The sequence below is a fragment of the Pinus tabuliformis genome, chromosome 2_2, assembly GCF_031772625.1.
Source record: "Pinus tabuliformis cultivar Carrire ecotype Pingquan chromosome 2_2, CPIR1, whole genome shotgun sequence".
NCBI lineage: Eukaryota > Viridiplantae > Streptophyta > Pinopsida > Pinales > Pinaceae > Pinus > Pinus tabuliformis.
In genome coordinates this window covers 1,314,651,453-1,314,673,422 of record NC_142300.1, presented here as the reverse complement: position 1 = coordinate 1,314,673,422, position 21,970 = coordinate 1,314,651,453, and the positions used below count along the sequence as shown (strand labels likewise).

The following is a 21,970-nucleotide window of genomic DNA, read 5'->3' as shown; positions in this document are numbered from 1 at the left end:
GGTGTGATTGTTTCTGTTTCCTTTAGTTGTTGATCTGTAATATGTTGAGCATGCACTAGTGTTTATTTTCAGTATTTACATTGTAAATAACTTGTTAAGTAACATAACAAGTAGGTAGGAATAAATCAAATAAAGTGCATGGGTGGTTTCTAACTAAGAAGACTTAGAAACTTCAACATTGCGTCAGTCCTCTGACCCTCTGCGTCACCCATGCTGGCCCTCTGAGGCACTACGCAACTCCTAGCTGCCTCTGCGTGAGTCCTGGCTGGCTCTGCATGAACCCTTGGCTGCTTCTACGTCCTTCTCTCCGGCTACTGCGGTGATCCTCCCAGTGCTATCTCTGCCTCTCTGCTTCTGTATTCACTACCCCTCAGCTGCAACTCTGATCACTCTCTCAACTTTCTCAGCAAACCCAGCCCCATAAAGTCGAAATCTTGATCTCTTGGTGTGTTCTCCAAGTGACCCTCAAGCCTCCTCTTATACTTTTCTCGTTGACAATTCAATGGCTAAGATTACGTCCCTAATCAATGGCTAAGATTAACTCTGGCTTGATCTATGACTTTTGGACCGTTCTAACACAGTTTTATATTAATTCACATTAATATTTTATTTTCTCTAAGTTTAGACTTAGGGACTATTAAAAATATTAATAATTTTAATATCTTCTAAACTGTTTAGAAACTGCCCAAACCATTTCTGGGTATTGGAGATCTCATGTGCTTTAGCGTCCACACTAATTTTCATGGCTAGAGCACATCCGATGCTACCCCAAATCAACAACATGAAGGTGATGGTAGTTGATGGTAAGAAGATCGAAAAGGTAGGGAAATGCCATAAGGTCAAGTTGCAGATTCAAGACTTTAATTTAGAATCCCCGTTCTTCACTGTACCATTAGGTGGAGTAGATGTGGTCTTAGGTATCCAATGGCTATGAACTCTAGGCACTTATTTTGCCAACCATCAAGTACAGTTTATAAGCTTTAACTGGGAAGGGCAGAGGTACAAGTTATACGGATTCCAAGCACTAGAAAATCAAATCGTATTGTCATCTCAGATAATGAAGATGATTCGAAAAGGAGCACTAGCTTATGTAGTACAATTTCACCAATTTGAAATGTTATCTGCAAACATGATCAACAAAGAGTCTCTAGAGATACAAGATCTAATTCAAAAGCATAAAAAGGTATTCCAAGACCTGCTTATGAAAATGCCTTCTAACAGTGAAATTGAGCATATAATAGAAGTCAAAGCAGGGTTAGAACCCGTTAACATCATGCCGTATCGATATCCACATCACAAAAAGATGGAAATTGAGAGATTAATACGAGACCTTTTAAAGTGTGGGATCATTTCGAAAAGTAAGAGTCTGTATGCTGCTCCAGTGGTATTGGTAAGGAAGAAGGATGGTTCATTCAGGTTATGCATTGACTATAGAGGATTAAACAAAATAACGATTAAAAACAAATTCCCAATTCCCTTTATCGACGAAATGTTGGATGAACTACATGGCGCAAAATACTTCTCAAAATTGGACTTAAGGTCAGGCTATTACCAAATCAGAATCAGGTTGGAAGACATACCAAAAACGACATTCCGAACACATGAAGGTCACTATGAATTTAAAGTAATGCCATTTGGGTTAACCAATGCACCAACAACATTCCAAGCCACTATGAACGAATTATTCCGTCCATATCTTAGGAAGTTTGTATTAGTATTCTTTGATGATATTTTAATTTACAGTAAAACTTGGAAGGAGCACCTACAACATCTGGATAAAGTTCTTACACTACTAAAAGAGCATCAGTTCTACGCAAAAAAATCCAAATGCACCTTTGGAAAGGAAGAAGTAGAATATCTTGGACATGTCATATCTCATGAAGGCGTAAAAGTGGACCCTAATAAAATCAAAGCTATAAAGGAATGGGCCAAACCAGTTAATATATCTAAGCTAAGAAGGTTCTTAGGATTGACTGGATATTACCGAAGATTTATTAAAAAATACGCACATATAACTGCACCTCTAAAAAACCTTTTAAAGAAGAATTCATTTCAATGGGATGAGGAAGCAGGAAGGTGTTTTGAAGAACTGAAGGAAGTTATGTCTAATGCCCCGGTATTAGCAACTCTAGATTTCTCTAAACCATTTATCATCGAGTGTGATGCTTCTGGATTCGGTATAGGCGCAATGTTAATGCAAGAAGGGCATCCAATAGATTTTGAAAGCAGTAAGCTCAATAAAAGAGAACGTCTTAAGTCCACATACAACAAGGAAATGCTCGCTATTATGCACGCACTGGCTAAGTGGAGACAATATCTTTTGGTAAGTAAGTTCTCCATACAAACAAACCATAATAGTCTCCAACACCTCCTTCAACAAAAACCACTTTCCGAAGAACAACAAAAATGGATTGAAAAAATTGCCGCCTTTGACATGGAGATACTACATAAAAGGGGAAAAGACAATGTAGTAGCAGATGCCCTGTCTAGGAAAGACAAAGAACCAACACTACTTGTAGTCTCGGTTGTTGTTCCTAAATGGCTTAATGAGATTCGAAGTGAGTATGCTAAGGATCCAGAAATAACTGCGATAATCAATAACCTTCCAGACAACTCAAAATTTGAATGGAAGAACGACATTCTATGGTACAAAGGAAGAATCTACCCGAATTCAAATTCCAAGTTTAAATCCAAGATACTCGAGGAGTCACATGATTCACTGTCAAGCAGACATGTATGATTCTTTAAATTTACTACAATGCACGTCAATCATTCTTTTGGAAGGGGATGAGTCGTGATATTCAAAAGTATGTAGCAAAATGTGACGCATGTCAAAGAAATAAAAGCGAAAATATTATGACACTTGGATTACTTCACCCCTTAAAAATTTCGAATCAGAAATGGGAAGAAATATCAATGGACTTTATTGAGGGATTACCTGTATCTGAAGGCAAGGACAAGATTTTCGTAGTGGTCGACAGAGTCACCAAATATGCTCACTTTATGGCAATAAAGAAATCAGACTCAGCTAAAAAATCGCTGAAATAATTTGCAAACATATATATAGATTACGTGATTTTCCGAAATTCATTGTGAGTGATAGAGATGCCAAATTCAAGGGTAATTTTTGGAGGGAATTGTTCAACCACATAGGAACCTACCTAAATATGAGTTCCGCTTATCACCCTCAAACAGATGGACAAACAGAGGTTGTCAATAAATGTTTGGAAGCCTACCTACGTTGTTACGCTACAAAAAAACAAAATAAGTGGGCTCAGTGGTTGCATCTCGCTGAATGGTGGTATAATTCTACTTATCATATGTCAGCAAAAATGACTCCATTCCAATCTTTGTATGGATATGAACCTCCAAAATGGAAGGATCTAGCTACCGTCCAGACAAATCTACCTGCTGTTAAAAACCAAGTTGAAGAAACCCAAAAAATCGTCCAAACCCTAAAAGGAAACTTGAATAATGCAAGGATCTGTATGAAGCAACAAGCGGACAGAAACAGAGCCGAAAGAGAATTTGAAGTTAGAGAATGGGTATTTGTCGAGCTCCAGCCATACAAACAATTGTCCTTGAAATAAAAAGGAAAAAATAAATTGGCACCGAAGTTCTATGGACCATATCAGATCAATAAAAAGATCAACCAAGTTGCATATAGTTTAAGCCTTCCGTTTTAAGCCGTGTTCACAACGTCTTCTTGCCTTAAAAGGGCACTGGGCGACCATCAATCAACGCGAACAACGCTTCCATCCCTAGATGATGAAGGAAGGGTCATTTTAGAACCAGAAGGTATCATATCTACCAGAGAAAGGAGCCTTCGATCTCGTGTAATCAAGGAAAACTTGATCAAGTGGAAGGACTTACCAAAAGAAGAAGCTTCTTGGGAGACTGAAGCGTTTCATCAGCAACATTCATCGTTACATATGATTTGAGGACAATGCATTCTTTTGAGAGGAAGGCAATGTTATGTAAAAATTTGTTAGTTCATAAGTTATTAGGCAAAGGGCATGATCAAAGATCATGCCCATTCACCAAGAGGCACCCAAGGCAGTTTATAGCCAGGGACCTCCAATAAAATGTAAACATCATCTATTCATTTATTAATAAAATATATATCATGGTTGTCAATTGCTAAGTTTGCGTGTTCCAGTTTTCAACCCACAAAGATACAAGGAAAAATACAGTAATTGGAACCTGTAACTTGGTCCCCACATGATGAATTCAGCCCATGGAATTCAGCCAACTGGAAATTGACCTATGGAAGAAACTGGCGTGGAGAAATTTGGCCCAATCAATCAATTGGAAAATCGCCTTGTGCCCTCCCTGCGTGCTATTATTGCGCCTTGGGAAAACTTGACACCCAACATTTTGACTTCTTCCAAATCTAATTGACCTTCCTCCAACAACTTAGCCTTGCATTCTCCTCAACTCGGCTTCCTAAATTTTCCCTCAATTCTTCTGTACTTCTCCTCCTTTGTGCTCTAGTTCACTGAGCCACTCACTCTAGAGAAAATCACTCTCTCTGTGATGACTCGCTCTCTTAAGTTCTTGTGTATTTTCACCTCTTCACTAGGGTTCCTTTATAATCTTCATTAAGTTCAAATCCCTAACCCTAATCTCCCTTTTAGAACATCTTGGAGATCAATGGTTGAGATTATTTCTAAGTCAATTAATAATAAAATTGTTTGTCCTTAGAAAATGACTTAATAGTCCACAATAATTAATTGACTTTAATTATTGTACTTGTCCTAGTTAAACTTAGGAAATAAGACATAAATCACTTACTCCACCAAACAAGCACAGGGAGAGGCAATAAATCACATCCCACATGCTAAGACACAGCCTATGCAGAAGACCTTCCGAAGCTACCACTAGCTTCAACACTGAGAAGCTGTTATTTGAGGATCATGTGAGATTGCTGTCCTGAAATCTGTACCATGGGAGAAAATTTTTCTTCTATGGTTACCCCTGTATATACATGGGTAAGAGGAGGAATTGGGACTTCGTAAATTGTTTGCAAAAGGCTCACATCCAGTTATAATCTGTAGTGCAGATCAGATAAGATAAGATAATTTTATTAATGTCCACTAAATGACCACAAAAATAGGTCAATGAGACTAGAGGATACATCCAGTACGAGTGCAATGTGGGAGTGCAAATGCCACTCCTAGAAAAATTAAATCTAGTACAAAAACTATATGCCAAATGAAGTAATGAAAAATACAAACAATAAGACATCCTCATGAACATGAACATGTATAACCCAGTGAAGAGCCTATGGAGAGAGAGAACTGAACATGAGGTCTATGATGTCAAGAATGCCCAAGTCTGATAATATTGCTGTTATCACGATAATATTGCCAAATTCCAATGTGGAGACAATATGACCAGTATTTATTGTGATAAATTATGTTTTGATGTTATCGTGATAATTTCAGTAATTACAGTGGTGATAATATGAAAATTGTAGCCCTGTTGACATCAATATTATCTTATAACCAGACTCTTGGTCTTTTAACCCTCATTTTGCGAAAGTGAGGTAGGGGATCGAGCTTTGAGGATGCTGTGACCATTTTCCATCAAGCAAACGAGGAGAAATCTGCTGTTGTCATTGCCATGATTCATTTCATGAGAGACATTTATTTTTGTTTTGACATGATTTTTTATTATCCTGTCAAGACTTACGACTCAGGCAGCTATCTTATTTCAATATTGATGTCTGATGTACCAGTTGACATCTTATACATCTTATATATTAATTTTATTTTTTTTATTTATGCAACAGTGCATTTGTTTGATGTGGATGTAATTTTAGAAGTTTAAAATATTTTAAAAAATGATTATTTTTGTATTTTTTTAAAAAGTTTCCAGATAATATCTGACATTTCCCTTATGTTGCTGATAAGTTATATTGCAGACACCTGGCGATGAATTCTCATAAATGTGACATTGGTATAAATAAATCATAATGAGCAAGAAATCATGCAACATTTGTGTTGAGTATTAGAATAAGTTAATGCTCCTAAGAAGTAATTTGAGTGTTTAATATTTCCTTGAGTTTCAGTAGCACAGATTTATTTGTTGTATGTAACCGAAATTCAATTTAAGTTCAGCATTGTTGAGAGATTTTATTGATTGTGCTCTGGACCAATAAACCAAGTCATTGGTGTGACATTTTTGACACTTTGTTGTAGGTATATACATCCACTAGAAAATAGGGAATGCCCTGTTGTCTTGGGTGGAGACTACATCACAACAGAATCGGGAACAGGGTTGGTGCATACTGCCCCTGGTCATGGGCTGGAAGATTTCTCAACTGGCATGAAATACGGGCTTCCTGTATTGTCTCCTGTAGATGATGGTGGCAGCTTTACTGAAGAAGCTGGGCAGTTTGCTGGTTTGGATGTTTTGGGAGATGGAAACACTGCAGTCGTGAAGGCCTTAGATGAAAGTTGGGCACTTATTATGGAAGAGGCTTACAGTATGATCATATCCTCCTTTACTGCAGAAAATGAGCCTTGTTTCCCGGTCTTGTGATTTGTCTGAATTAGGATGGGCATTTTTTCCATACACAATTGCACAAGAGAATGTATGATATTGGTGAAACCATAGGCAGTTCTGTCTTTCTGGTTGTATTTTCATGTATCTATTATGCTGTATCATTTCTTTTCAATTTAACTTGAGCAAATCTAATACTAGTCTAAATGAATGATTAATAAAGTGAAACAATGCTATATTCTGTCTGTTGTTTAGAGGTCCCAATTTTGCAATTTCTATTTATCTATGCATGTTGTGTGATGTGTTATCACTTGGAAATTCTCACCCTACAAATATTGAAGGGAGTCCAGATAACACTAGCAAATAAGCCACTATCACTTTGCTTATCTCCTTTCACTTCTAAGTTAGTGCTTGCTAACTTCATGGTGGTATCTTTAATTGATCCAAGGGGTAAATATTTGAAATAGTGACTATTAATAGCATCTTAAATTAAATGAAAGGTTTCTGTTCTAAAATACATTTGTAATTAAATGTTAAAAAACGGCAAGCTGGAACTGTCTTCAAACGCTGAAATTAGTGTTATTAGGAGAGTCTTGTTGATTTGGGGTAGCATCGGATGTGCCCTAGCCACAAAAATTGGTGGAGAGGCTAAGGCGCATGAGATCTCCAATACCCAGAAAGGGTTTGGACATATTCTAAACAATTTGGGAGATACTAAAATAATTAATATTTTTAATGGAGTCCCTAAGTCCAAACTTACGGAAAATAAAATATTAATGTGAATTAATATAAAATTGTGTTAGAATGGTCCAAAAGACATGGATCAAGCCAGATCTAATCTTAGCTGTCGATTAGGGACTTAATCTCGGCCGTCGATTTGTCAACGAGAAAAGTATAAGACGAGGCTTGAGGGTCACTAGGAGAACACACCGAGTTGATCAAGCTTTCGACTTTTTGGGGCAAGGTTTGTTGTTGAAGTCGAGAGAGTGATCAGAGTTGCAGCTGAGGGGCAGTGAATACAGAAGCAGAGAGGCAAAGATAGTGCTGGGAGGATCAACGCAACAGTGGGGAAAGTTGACGCAGAGGGCAGAAGCCGGAATTACCGAGAACCGTCGGAACAGCCGGGAAAGCTGACGTAGAGGGTAGAAGCCGAAACTGCCGGGAACTACCGGAACAGCTGAGAAAGTTGACGCAGAGGGCTACAGCCGAAACTGCCGGGAGAGCTTACGCAATCCCTAGAGGCTGATGCTGGGGTTTCGTGGGGCAGATTGGAGCTGTGGATCTGCGGGAGTGTTTATCCAGGGTTTTAGTCGAAATATCTGCATTCGAGTAGAGAGGTGCTACTGCCGAGATTTTCTTTGTTGGGTGAGTCGGATTTGGCACCTAGATTGTATTCTGAAACTGCTTAATAAATCAAACCCTCAGATAGCTGCACCGGTTTTCCTGCATTGGGTTTTTCTGGGGACATTGGTTCAAAAACAACGGTGTCACTTGTGTGCTTGTTTTGTTTCTTTCAGTTGATGATCTGTAATGTGTTGAGAATGTACTTGTATTTATTTTCAGTATTTACATGGTAAATAACTTGTTAATTAACAAAACAGGTAGGTAGGAATAAATCAGAAAGTACATGAAGGGTTTCTAACGGGTTAGACTTAGAAATTCCAACATGGTATCAGAGCATAGTTGCGGATCACAGGAGAACTGAGGACATCAGTCGAGCAGAGTAGCAGTAGTAGAAAATAGTTGTCCCGAGTGACAGAAGTTGTTCCTAGCTGAGTAGCAGCAAGGAAGGGGTGACGTAGTGCCTGCATCATTGAGATTGAGCCAGGAAGAGGCAACGTAGAGGCTGAGGGAGGCAAAGACAGGCTCAAGCAGAGCCACTCAGAGGCCAGGAGGGCTGATGTAGTTGGTTGAGGAAGCTGATTTGCTGGTGTCGGGATTGCACAGAGCCTAGGAGCTCTAACCTTCAGTTTGCTGGGGTTTAGGAGGCTGTGGGTAAGTTGTAGAGTGCAGCTGGTTTGGTACTGTAGTTAGAATAGTACCTAACAGGGCAAGGCCAAGGAGGAGGGAGTTGTTGCCGAGGCAAATTTCTGGCCAAGGAATCTGGATCAGTGTTGCAGTTGCACAGACAATCAGAGAGGGGCAACTTGACGGTCAACAGAAAGATTTCCAGGAGGGAAATCGAGACTCAGAGGGAGTGCGGAAGAGAACTTCCAGACAGGAAGTAGAGAGACTCGGAGAAGTCGAACTGACAACTTCCAGATGGGAAGAAGAGAGACTCAGCAGGATTCAAACCGACAACTTCCAGACGGGAAGTAGAGAGACTCAGCAGGAGTCAAACAGAGAACTTCCAGACGAGAAGTAGACTCAGCAGGAGTCAAACAGAGAACTTCCAGACGGGAAGTAGACTCAGCAGGAGTCAAACAGAGAACTTCCAGGTGGGAAGTAGAGAGACTCGGAGGAGTCAACAAGAAGAGCAGAGAGATGGCCATGAATGGGCTGAGGGATCAGGACAGGTTGGATGAGGCATCCAACTTTGTCATCTGGAAGGCCAGGATCCTGTCTGTTCTATGTGCCATGAGTGCTCATGTGCCACTTCAGAAGAAGTGGGGAGACATCGAGCTGTAGTCAGGAGGACTACAGGCGATGAGGGGCAAGATCCTCGAGGTACCCAGCCTCTTGGATTAGACCTTGCTACGGGAGCCCCGAAGAGGAGTAGCAGTACTGGCGATGTCAGTAGAGACGGATGCAGATGGAGCAACAGAGGGAGCTACAGTGCAGGATTCCCAGGACAGCGTGAGGCTAGCAGGCTGCAACAGTGCGAGAGGCACGGGAGTGTTGCGCCAGTGCAGGATGGTACAGAGAGGTGTGCAACGGTGCGAGATGCATGGAGTTGTTGCAGCAGCGCAGAGGTCAGAGAGGAAGCACTTGTCAGTGACAGAGGGAGCTTCAGCATCAGGAGTGTTTCTAGCCTGATGGAGATGTCAGAGTTGGGAGATCAATTACTTACTTCTTAGTAACTGAGTTGTAGTGCAACAATTAGCAGTGGTAGTGCTATGGGAAGCACGATGCAACATGATGAGAGGGGTTGCTGTGCAGATGCAATAGTGGCAGTGGCAGAGCTATGGGCAGCAACACGGATGCAAAAGGAGTTGCAGTATGGATGAAACAGTGGCAGGGCCATGGGTAGTAGCACAAGATGCAACAGTGTAGAGGATGTTGGGCAACAGGCCTAACATTAGCACAGGGACCGATGACCGGATGATCAGAGTGATGCTCAGTGAGGAGTATTACTAGAGCACAGTCCTCGCTAAGAGGGAGTGTTGATTTGGGGTAGCATCGAATGTGCTCTAGCCACGAAAATTGGTGGAGAGGCTAAGGCACATGAGATTTCCAATACCCAAAAAGGGTTTGGACAGATTCTAAACAGTTTGGGGAATATTAAAATAATTAATATTTTTAATGGAGTCCCTAAGTCTAAACTTAGGGAAAATAAAATATTAATGTGAATTACTATAAAGCTGTGTTAGAATGGTCCAAAAGACATGGATCAAGCCAGATCTAATGTTAGTCGTTGATTAGGGACTTAATGTCGGCTGTTGATTTGTCAACGAGAAAAGTATAAGACGAGGTTTGAGGGTCACTTGGAGAACACACCAAGTTGTTCAAGATTTCGACTTTCTGGGGCAAGGTTTGCTGAGGAAGTCGAGAGAATGATTAGAGTTGCAACTGAGGGGCATGAATATAGAGGTAGAGAGGCAGAGATAGTGCTGGGAGGATCAACGCAACAGCTGGGAAAGCTGACGCAGAGGGCAGAAGCCGAACTGTCGGGAACAGCCGGGAACTGTCGGAACAACTGGGAACTGTAGGAACAGCCGGGAAAGCTAATGCAGAGGGCAGGAGCCGGAACTGCCAAGAGCAGCAGAAACTGCCGGGAACTGCTGGAACAGTTGGGAAAGCTGACGCAGAGGGCAGAAGTCGGAACTGTTGGGAACATCCGGAACTGCTGGGAGAGTTGACGCAGTCCCTAGAGGCTTACACTGGGGTTTCATGGGGCAGATTGGAGTTGTGGAGCTGTTGGAGTGTTTATCCAGGGTTTCAGCCGGAATATCTACTTCCGAGTAGAGAGGTGCTACTGTCGAGATTTTTCTCTGTTGGGTGAGCCGGATTTGCAACCCAGATTGTATTATGAAACTGCTTAATAAATCAAACCCTCAGATAACTGCACTGGTTTTCTCACATTGGGTGTCTCCAGGGACATCGGTCCAGAAACAATGGTGTCACTTGTGTGCTTGTTTTGTTTCTTTCAGTTGATGATCTGTAATGTGTTGAGCATGTACTTGTATTATTTCCAGTATTTACATGTTAAATAACTTGTTAATTAACAGAACAGGTAGGTAGGATTAAATCAGAAAGTACATGAAGGGTTTCTAACGAGTTAGACTTAGAAATTCCAACACCTTCCATGTGCTTCTCTCGCCTTCGAACTGCACTCCAAGTGGGAGCATCCAGGGAGCTCTCTTCAAGCCCTTTTGGTGCACTCTTTACCACTGTTAGGAGCACAATGCTCTCAGACCAAGAACCAAGCTCCCTAGGTGCTTCAACCATGTTCCCTGTTGCCAGCCTAACAGTCTCGACAAGGCCCCTTCGAGATTCTATGGCAGCACCACGCAGAACAAGTGCCCACTGTCACCTTGGCAAGAGTCCCCACCAATGTTGCACGAAGCGGAAGCCTTTTTTGGAAGCGGGGACGCCGAAGCGTCATTTTCCAAAAATCTAGGAAGCGAAGTGTCCGCGGAAGCGTCTGCTATATATATATATTTTTATATTTTTTTGCATATATACTCAAAACAAACATCCCAAATACCAAATTAATTGTAGAAGACATGAAAACATGCATATTTTTGCATAAATCAAGATAGATATAACATCCATTGTACATTAATGATCTAGAATCTAGATTCTTCTCCTCTTGTCTAGCCTTTGCCTCTACCTCGATTGTCTAGGGATATTAGTCAACATTGCCCAATTTTGATCAAACTACCTAATTCAAGACTTAAAATATGGTAGAAAAAGCTTAACATGTTTGATCGATGATTTTGACTTGATTGAAAGGTAATTTTTTGCTAAGGGCGTGCCGCGTGACAAAGGAGTTCAACAATTAACACCGCCAACACTAGGGTACATATAGGGCTTGGTGCTCTTGATTAAATGCTAATCGCATACCTTCATACGTGATATAATCTAATGAAATGCCACAATCCCATTGATCCTGAATTCCTGAAAATTGTTAAGTCTGTTGAATTTTGAATAGGATATGAAATTCTATTTTCTCCATATGCAGTCCAATGAGGCTGGAACCACTCTCAAACATCCTGAGTCATTTCATGGTAATGTTAAAAATTTAAGTAAAAGGATGAAAATGAAAAATAAAGGAGAATGTCACGTTTACTTTAAGAATTTAACATTACCATGAGGGAGCATCTGCTATATTTATATTTTTTTTTGCCTTCATTCGTCACCCTAACCTAAGGTGGACCCACCCCCAATAAGCAAACTCACCTAATTTTTTTTTTTTTTTTTGAAAAAAAACGATTTTCTAAACACTTTTCTGGAAGCGTACACTTCCTCCTCCGAAGCGCCATGCTTCCGACGCTCGAAGCACCGTATGAAGGGTGCTTCGGCGCTTCGGAAGCGGCGCTTCCATACAACGCTTCCAAATTTCCAGGAAGCGGCTAAAAAAGCCGAAGCGACGCTTCCGTATGGGATGCGCTTCGGGGCTTGGAACTGGGGGGGGGGGGGCTTCGTGCAACACTGGTCCCCACCTTTAAGCCCAAAGCCTACAAAAAGGCAATGGGAGGATTCCCTATACAAGATACTTCACCCAACAGAACTGAACACCATCAATATATGATCTTGGTTTCGGTTTTGTAGAATCATTGTTTGATTGCAACATATTGGGTAGGCTTTTATAAAGGACTTCTAATTGTTTGATTGCAGCATTTTGGGTAGGATTTTATAAAGGACTTGTGATTAGGAACTAATCAAATCTATTTGTTGAGCCCAAGATATGGCCTGCTCTTCACTGTATACTCTTGAAAGAGATACATCATTCAAAATATATGGCAATAGAGACTCTAGGAACTGTTCTAGTAGAAACTGATTAGGAATTTCTGCATTGACCATCCATTTTTTCTGTCCTTCTTGGTTGTGGTCGAAGAAATGGGTAGCATTATCTAGCTTAATCTTTTGCCAAGAGTTCAATCCTTGTTGATTTTTGTAGCTATGGTCGGTCTTCATAATTAATATTTTATCCCTTGAAATATATATAATGAAAAATATAAGACATGTTCCTCATGTCATTTTATTTTAGCCCTTGAAAAGATTAATATAAGACATGTTCTTTATGTCGGTTTGAAAAGAGAAAATTTTGAATTTTGAATTTTGAATTTTTGACTCCAAGCTTGTCAAGTCGACCCCAGTTGAAGAGACACCCATTCAGGCCAGCCAGAACACTATATATAAGGCACTCGACCTCCTCATTCTAGCACAACTCGATCTCACACATAACAAAGTATCTTCTGGGCATCCAAGCGAAGAAGAAGAAGAAGGACGAAGGCTTTTCTCTCTATCTCTTTAATCTCGCACGTGTGGTTCTCTCTCCTGCAGCTTCGTATGTGTGAAATTCTGGGAAGCATATTCTGGGCAGAAGGACCAATTTTCTAGGCAAGACTGATTTTTTGGGCAGTTTCTGGGAGGCCGAATTTTGACCTCGGCAGATCATGCAGGGCCAAGTTCGTTGAGGTTGACAAGAAGGCAATTTGACTAGATTTGACCATCATATTTGACTAGTAGAATTAGGCGTATCTCTTGTTGAACTAAATAATTTCTCTACGGAAAAGGTTGCTGGGTTTTTCCCCAAGTGGGCTCTCCCAACGTAAATCTTGTGTTATGTTTGTGCATTGTGATCTCTATTGTCCTTGTGCATATATGGTTTAATTTCTGAAATGTAATTGTTTAATGATAAATTGGAAGTGCTAAAAGAATATCTACATCATTATAAGTAATTATTGGTTTTTCAGAAATTAGTACTTGTATCTATTGCACTTGAAAAATCAATAGTCCTAACATCATAGTAGACAGTTGGTTGGAAATGGTTTCGAAAGACGACTGTCAAGTCATTAAAATTCGTGAACAAGGCCCCATTCAACTGAATATACCACTTTGCAGAAACCATTGGAAAAGCCTCAACTTGATGGAATCATCTATTATGGAGTTTAAGGAACACCAAAGGTGAAATGTTGTGATGATCAATGGGGTCTTCACCAGATTTACGTTTGAACTTTGGAATGTCTAAGGGAATTTGTTGGGGATTCGGTGCCAACTCGGATTGTATATCTCTAGACTATGTCACAAGGTTTGTCGAACTTCCTTGAGGTTCGAATTTTGGCGAACCTTAAAAACATTTTGAGGTTCTGCGAACCTCATTGAACCTCATAGCCATTGACCAAGTCCATAGATCAAAACTTGTAACCTCATGTCACAACTCAAGCTTTTACTTTATCCTTGCAATTTCCATGTCCGTGATAGCATTTTTTATGTTTACTAATGTTGATTTCTTAATATTTTATCCTATATATATATATATATAGATGAACCTAATGGCGAACCTCATCCGAACCTTATCAAAAAATTCGAACTCAAACTGAACCTAATCATTGTCGAACCCGCACTCGAACCCGAACCATGTGACATAGTCTCTAGATCATTCATAAGCTTGGAAAGATATCGCAAATTGAGAGTTTCTAGAAACAATAAACATGGATGAGACATATAGTTCTAGTTTCTAGAGAGAGGACCCCTTAGTTTGCTAGAACTTGGAAAAGAAAGGCCGGATTTTGATTGGGCCCAAGTTGTCAGGGATTGTTTGTGGAGAAAGTAGGGTTAATGTTAAAACCTTGAGTACTCTGGCCTTAAGGAGGGAAACCTCGACCTATTGGATTCCCAAATATTTTGAAGGGGCTTCCCTTTGTTAACATCCCATATTGAGGAAATTTTCCTTTAATGGGATTCCAAAAAATTTAAAAGTGCATGAACCTAGTTGGCATCCTGGAAGAGGGGAAAACATTATTCGCTCATTGACCAAGTAACGAGAAAGGGATGTTTCTAGTTTGATCATCAGAGGATCAAGAAGCTCCACCAATTTGACCTCGAAATCCTTGGAAATGATTTGTCCCTACTTTGCGAATTTCAAAAAAAATTCACAAGGGTAGATGTGTCAACACTTACCATCCTTAAGCTGATGGAAAGATTGAGATTGCGAATAAATGTTTAGAAGGATATTTGCGTTACTTAAGGTGCATTGGACACAATGGGTCAAGTGGTTTCCCTTGGCGCTATGGTGGTGCAACACATCCTTCTGTACTTCATCAAAAATGCCCCCCTTTATGGCACTTCTTGGATATCATCCTCCATCCATCACATCACCCTTGAAAGGGGTTGTAAAGGCTAAAGCAGTGGATGACCACTTAGGGCACCAATAAGAGGTTTTCAAACTATTGAAGGACAACTTGGTTATAGTACAAAATAGGATGAAACAAAAAGCATATCAACATCGTACTGAGAAGGAATTTGAAATGGGGGATTGGGTATTTGTGAGACTAAACCATATAATCATATGTCGCTCAAGCAACAAAAGAACTACAATAAATTAGCACGAAGGTATTATGGCCCCTATAAGGTGTTGCAAAGTATTGGAAGTATGACTTAAAAATTGGAGTTGCTTCCATCTTTACATGTACATCCATTCTTTCATGTTTCTTGCCTAGGGAAGGTAATTAATGACAAGATCCTAGTCCAAACTATTATACCAGAGATTGATGAAGAAGAAAAATCATACTTAAACCAAAAACAATCTGGTAAACCAAGGATTAAGCACCTGCAAAATCGAGCAATTATTAAGTACCTCATCAAATGGAAGCACCTACCAATAGAGCAAGTGATATGGGAAGATGAATTATTCATGCAAAAATACGAGCTATTAGTCAGGTGTTGAGGACAACACTTGTTTGAAGGGGACGACATGTTAAACCTAAGTTGCACGAAACGGGGAAACGGGTATGAGTTTCCGAAACGGGAAGCGATACGAAACGCGACCTCCCCAAATTTTGGAAACGGGGAAACACGAATATATATATATATATATATATATATATATATATATATATATATATAGAAAATATTTAAATATATATATATATATGTGTGTGTGTGTGTGCAATCATAAAGCATAAATGATACATTATAATTTATTACACTTAAACATTAAGATTTAATTTACATCACATTTACTCATGAATGATCACATAATGAAAATAAAAATATCGGAATATCCAAAAGCAACCTTTATTAGATATCCAAATCTCAAAATCAGCCTTTATTTATATTAATATATGAGGCTGCAAGTACAATAAAGACTATAAGGCTGCAAGAGAGAGATCCAAATCAGGATTTTCTGCATCCACATCCCATTCTTTAGAAGGACCACTGTTGTATTGGGAGTCTCCTCCTACATAGTCGAACGACCTTAGTGCTCTTGATTAAATACACGTTTCATACCCTAGTACCCTACATGATTTTGATTATTGGGAGTTTCCCCTGCATAGAGGGCTTGGTTCTCTTGATTAAATAGAAGTTCCATACCCTAGTACATGATAAAATCCAATGGAAACATTGCAACCCCCTTAATCCTGAAATCCTGAAAAACAAATAAGTCTGCTGGATTTTGAGTGAGATCTAAAATTCTACTTTCTCCATATGAAATCCAATGAGGGCGAAACCACTCTCAAACATCCTGAGTCATTTCATGGTAATGTTAAAAATTTAAGTAAAATGATGAAAATGAAAAATAAAGGAGAATATCACTTTTACTTTAAGAATTTAACATTACCATGAACTGCATGTCAACGCTAGGGCAAAAATTCACTTTTATAACTTTAGACACACATCTAGAAAATTAAAAAACAAATTTGAAAAAAACAAAAAATTAAAAAAAAAACACAATTCAATTGGGAAACGCGGGCTGTACGGCCTGGAAACGCGTTTCCGGCCGTACCCGTACGGCTGGAAATGCGTTTCCAGGCCGTACGGTACGTGGAAACGCGTTTCGTTTCGTTTCCCAGGAGGAAACGACCCCTAGGGCCACGTTTCCTGCAACTTAGTGTTAAACCCTAGACAAGCGCCATGTTAACCCTAAAACCCCTTATTAAGCCTTAGATATTGAATTATAACATTTCTATCGTTATATTGTTATGTCGACCGAAAAATTTTATTGTACCATTTCATTATAATTGTATCCTTTGTATTTAATATATATAGCAAGGTTACTTGGTCTTGGGATTATATAATCTTGTCGTATATGTTGTATTTGTTGCAAAAGGATGTTTACCCATTGAAGTGGATAGTAATTATTGACTTCTTCTCATTTTTAAGGTGCATTGTTCGTAATATAGGATACTCAGAATGCCCCACATTATATGCGAGATGATGCACTTGGACCAACAGTGCCCCCAACCGGTTTAGCATTGTGTACAAGGTTTGGCAGCTGATTCGAGGCCCAAAGAAGGTTTGTCTCATCCTTGAGACATGGGAGGGTGAGCACCATCTTTCGTGCCCTCATTTGGAGCAGTCTACACGCTTATTTTATACCATTAGACCCATGAGACCACTACCTGTGCCCCAGAGCCACTTTGGAGCACCATATGATGTTTTACTTGGAGATCAAGGTGCCACTTGCTTGACCATCATTCATGGAGCCCTCTTCTTCATCATGGAAACTTGAGGACTCGATTAGGCCTTCCAACAACCCTCCTAAACCATTGTTTCATCATTTTGGCTTCATTTTAGATGGCCTAGATGGCCTATGAGCTATTTGGTGGGCTTGTCACCAAAGTTATGTTATTTTACACATCAAAATATTTTTAGGGACATCTTAGGCTAATTTGAATTATTAGAGGCTCATATAAATAAAGCTAAGCCTCATTTGTATCGAACATCATCATCACACTTGGATCTATCTCTCTTGAGAATTTCACACTTTTCTTTGGATGTCTATTGGAGCTCTTTTGATGCATTTCGATAGATTTGGAAGATAAATTCTTGTTCTTTCTTGGAGTCACTATTTTGATCTTGGATTGTGTTGATTTGGGGTAGCATCAGATGTGCTCTAGCCACGAAAATTGGTGGAGAGGCTAAAGCACATAAGATCTCCAATACCCAGAAATGGTTTGGGCAGATTCTAAACAGTTTGAGAGATATTAAAATAAGTAATACTTTTAATGGAGTCCCTAAGTCTAAACTTAGGGAAAATAAAATATTAATGTGTATTAATATAAAACTGTGTTAGATGGTCCAAAAGTCCTGGATCAAGCCATAATTAATCTTAGCCGTTGATTAGGGACTTAATCTCGACCGTTGATTTGTCAACGAGAAAAGTGTAAGAGGAAGCTTGAGGGTCACTTGGAGAACACACCTAGTTGATCAAGATTTCGATTTTCTGGGGTAGGGTTTGCTGAGGAAGTCAAAAGAGTGATCAAAGTTGCAGCTGAGGGGCAGTGAATATAGAAGCAAAGAGGCAGAGATAGTACCAGGAGGATCAACGCAGAAGCCGGGAGAGAGGGACGCAGAGCTAGCCAGAGGTGTTCACGCAGAGCAAGCCAGGGCTCACACATACGCAGCTAGGAGCTGCGCAGTGCCTCAGAGAGCCAGTGTGGGTGACGCAGAGGCTCTAAGGGCTGACGCAGTGCCTCCAGAGGTTGATGCAGGGCGAGCTAGGGTGATGCTGGGCAGACGCTGGGCCAGAAAGGGCTGATGCAGTCCTTAGAGGCTGACGCTGGGGTTTTCGTGGGGCAGATTGGAGCTGGGAGCTGTCAGAGTGTTTATTCGGAGTTTCGGCCGGGACATCTGTCTCCGACTGAGAGGTACTAATGCCGAGATTATTCTCTGTTGGGTGAGCCAGTTTGTGGCACCCAGATTGTATTCTGAAACTGCTTAATAATTAAAACCCTCAGATAGCTGCACCGGTTTTCCCGGATTGGGTTTTTCTGGGGACATTCGTCCAAAACAACGATGTCACTTATGTGCTTGTTTTGTTTCAACCCTAACCCTAGACTACTAGTTAGGGCTTCCTGTGAATTGCATTAGAGGGGTGATCGTGAAAAACCGTTTGGATAGGCTACTACGCTAGTGTCTCCTCTAGTGATCCTCCAAGTTTGGAGTTGTTGCACCCATTTTGTCGCAGTTCCAGGGAATCAGTGGTGCCAATTTTTTCAAAGTTCAGAATCATTAGCCAACACTTTCACATGTCATTTTAAACCCAAACTTTGCATTTTGTAATCGAAATGATGCTAGCATGACTGCTTATTTATGTAACAACCTAGGCAAGCCTATGCTTTTGGCGACAAATTTCATCCTAGGAGGTTTTTTGTCTCATCGAATTATGTGTGTTTCTAAACACGGATAATCGACATGTGAAAATTTGGAAACTTGAATCCTATTGCAACAATTGGAAATTATTCTCCTAATTGTTATTTTAAATTAACAATTTATTTACTGTTTCCTAGAGAAAATACTGAATAACTCACACTGCAACCGACACAAATAAAACTGCGAAAGAAACAAACATTGGAAGAAATGCTAGCACACACACATAAATTTACACAATTATTTTTGGACCAATGTCCTCGTAAAAACCCAACTTGGGAAAACCGGTGCAACAATGAAGGCTTATTTTATCATGCAACAGTGAAATATAAGTACATCTATGGATGCCCAACTGGCAACCCAAACAACAAGAAAATCTGATTAAAATACTGAAGGGAATTACCCTTCCCCCACAGGCAGTCTCTGGTAGGAATTTCCCTATAAAAAACTCGGCCTCCTAGAGCACTGGGTCGGCATCTGCGCTGCTTTGCCTAACTGGTGGGACAACTTGCTTCGGACTGGGCTCTGATGAAGTCGTTCTGCCTCTGGAAGTTGAGAAACTCGTCTCTCCAACCCTCTGGGACTCTTCCCGACCTCTGGAACTAAGAACGAATTTCCTTCTCTCGAAATTGATCTACTTGACTGAAGCACTGTGCAGTGCCTCAACGCTGCCTCTCTGGGATAATTTGACTCACTTGTTGATGCCTCCCCGAATTTGGAAAATCTTTCCTTCGGCTCACGGTCCCTGCCCCTCACTCACTGCTTCGATCTCGCAGGCGCTCTCTCTGGAAACTGACTGTTGCTACTCTGGAAATCGATTTGCTCATCAAATCGAACCTCTCAAGTGTCTTCTCCAAGCCCCATCAACTTCTTATAATGCTCTGTTGAGACGTCAACGACCAAGATTAGATCTTAATTGATGGCTAGGATTAACTTGAAGTCGATCCGTGTGAGTTTCTAGAACATTCACACCTTGACTTAATTAATTCTGATTAATTAGTCATATTCCCTAAGTTTAGACTTAAAAAATATTTAAAAACTGACTAATATTCTAATTAAGTCATTTCTAGGCGAATTTCTAGAAACGATTTTTGGGTTTTGGAGATCTCATGTATTCTAGCCTCTCCACAAAATTTCGTGGCTAGAACACATTCGACGCTACAAAAACTAACACTCTCTCTTAGCGAGGAATGTATTCTAGTGCTCTATTGCACATCCTGTGTCAACACCCTATCTTTGCATCATCTCTTGTCACGCTGCTGATGTCTGGCTGTTGCTGCCCAACAAACACTGCACAACTCTGATATACGTTGCATCTGTGCTGCTGATGACTCTGCTGAACTGCTGCCAACACTGCATCTGCACTTCAACTCCCTCTCCATTTGTTGTTGCTGCAACTGCAACATATGCAACTGAAAAACATCTTAAATACTGAATCATCTGTGATCAGTATGATGCAGTTGTCTCTCGATTCTCTAACTGTTGCCAGTATCTGCGCTATCACTGAGGCATCTTCGCTGTTGTTGGCTCTGCACTGCTGCCAACTCTGCACTGTGCTACCCAACATCTGACTGCTACTAGACTCTACATCTATCACTCTGGCATCTGACTACATCAACTGCCATTGATCCATCCTGCTCCTGAATACTGTGGGCTCCCGTAGCAAGGTACTGATCCAAGAGGCGAACCTCCTAAATTGTCCTACCCATCTGTAGCACTCTGGGGCTACAAAACCAAGTCTCCCCACGTCACTCCTGGAGGTATGTCTACAAACATGGTGAAGTCTTCCTCCAGCCTGGAGGAAATCTTATCGATCTCAGCTGATACTTCCTGCTGGTCCTGCTTCTCCTCGTTGTCCTTCTTCCTGAGAGGACACTGAGTACTGTAATGACCAAGGTCACCACATCTGAAGCACTTGACCTTTGACAGGTCCTTTTTCTTTCGTTGCTCCCCTTGTCCCTCACTGGGACCCTTTGATGCGAGCGCCACATTCTCCTCCTACTTCACCTGCTTCTGTCTGCTGTTAGTGCCACTAATGGAGCTCTTTAGAAGAGCTCACTTCAATTCCTCCTGCTGCAAGTTAAACCACATTCTGTCCCATTCTAGTAAGTTGTCTCTGCCCAATATGCTTTGGACAAAGACTTGCTAGTCCTCAGAGACAATGTTGAGTGCCAATCTCGCAAGCTCTGTGTTGGAAAACACTTAGAGGGGGGGGGGGGGGGTGAATCAATATTCCTTAGCAATTAGCACTTTTTAAATCTTTTCAGAGCATTAGTTAATCTTCAGTTATTATTAATGTTTATGCAGTAACAACAATAAATAAAAGAACACAGTAGGCACAAAAATTTTAGGTGGAAAACCCCCTCCGGGTCAAAAATCACCGAACGCTTTTCTAATAAATTCTTTTATCTTCAGCCCCAACTGAAATGAAAGCAACAACTTCCTATAATTTTAGAAAAGCATTCTTCTCCCGCTCCCACTGGAAGGACGCCCCAACACCCTGGTTTCTTCAGTAATCAACTGAATGGATGCCTCAACACCCTAGACCAAGCTACCACCCTGAAGTGTTCACATGCTCCAACCTGTAGGCGACTTCATGCACTTGCCTAGCACCTCCCTGCTACCCTGTAATGATTGAAATGAGACAAGAGTGTGGATTCCCGTACCAGGGACAATGATCCACAATACAATCTGATTTATAATGATTTTGACCGAACACCCAATCACAATATGACTTGCAACCCAACCATGACATCATTCCAATAGAGACTCCTATACCTCCCAACAATGCCTTTTCGACTCTAGGCAGATTGATTCTTTTACAATAATGACTCTTCCAATGATGACACTTTTACAAATGACTCTTTTACAACTTTACAATGATGACTCTTGGCCTTGACACTTCTTCACAATATACGGATGGCTGTCATGTTTTTAAAGGATGTCCCGCTCCAATGCTCCGTTTGATTTGATACTTCAGCTC

General features: G+C 40.5%; 1 protein-coding gene across 2 annotated transcripts in view; it reads left to right on the top strand.

The window, feature by feature from the left end:
• Positions 1-21,970, top strand: part of OVA2 (tRNA synthetase class I (I, L, M and V) family protein) — a 391,242-nt gene that overhangs the window by 147,286 nt on the left and 221,986 nt on the right. For both annotated transcript variants that reach the window (XM_089406156.1, XM_089406157.1), the window contains exon 11: positions 6,204-6,490. In XM_089406156.1, coding sequence (XP_089262282.1) covers positions 6,204-6,490 — 287 coding nt within the window. The remainder of the gene's footprint in view (positions 1-6,203; positions 6,491-21,970) is intronic.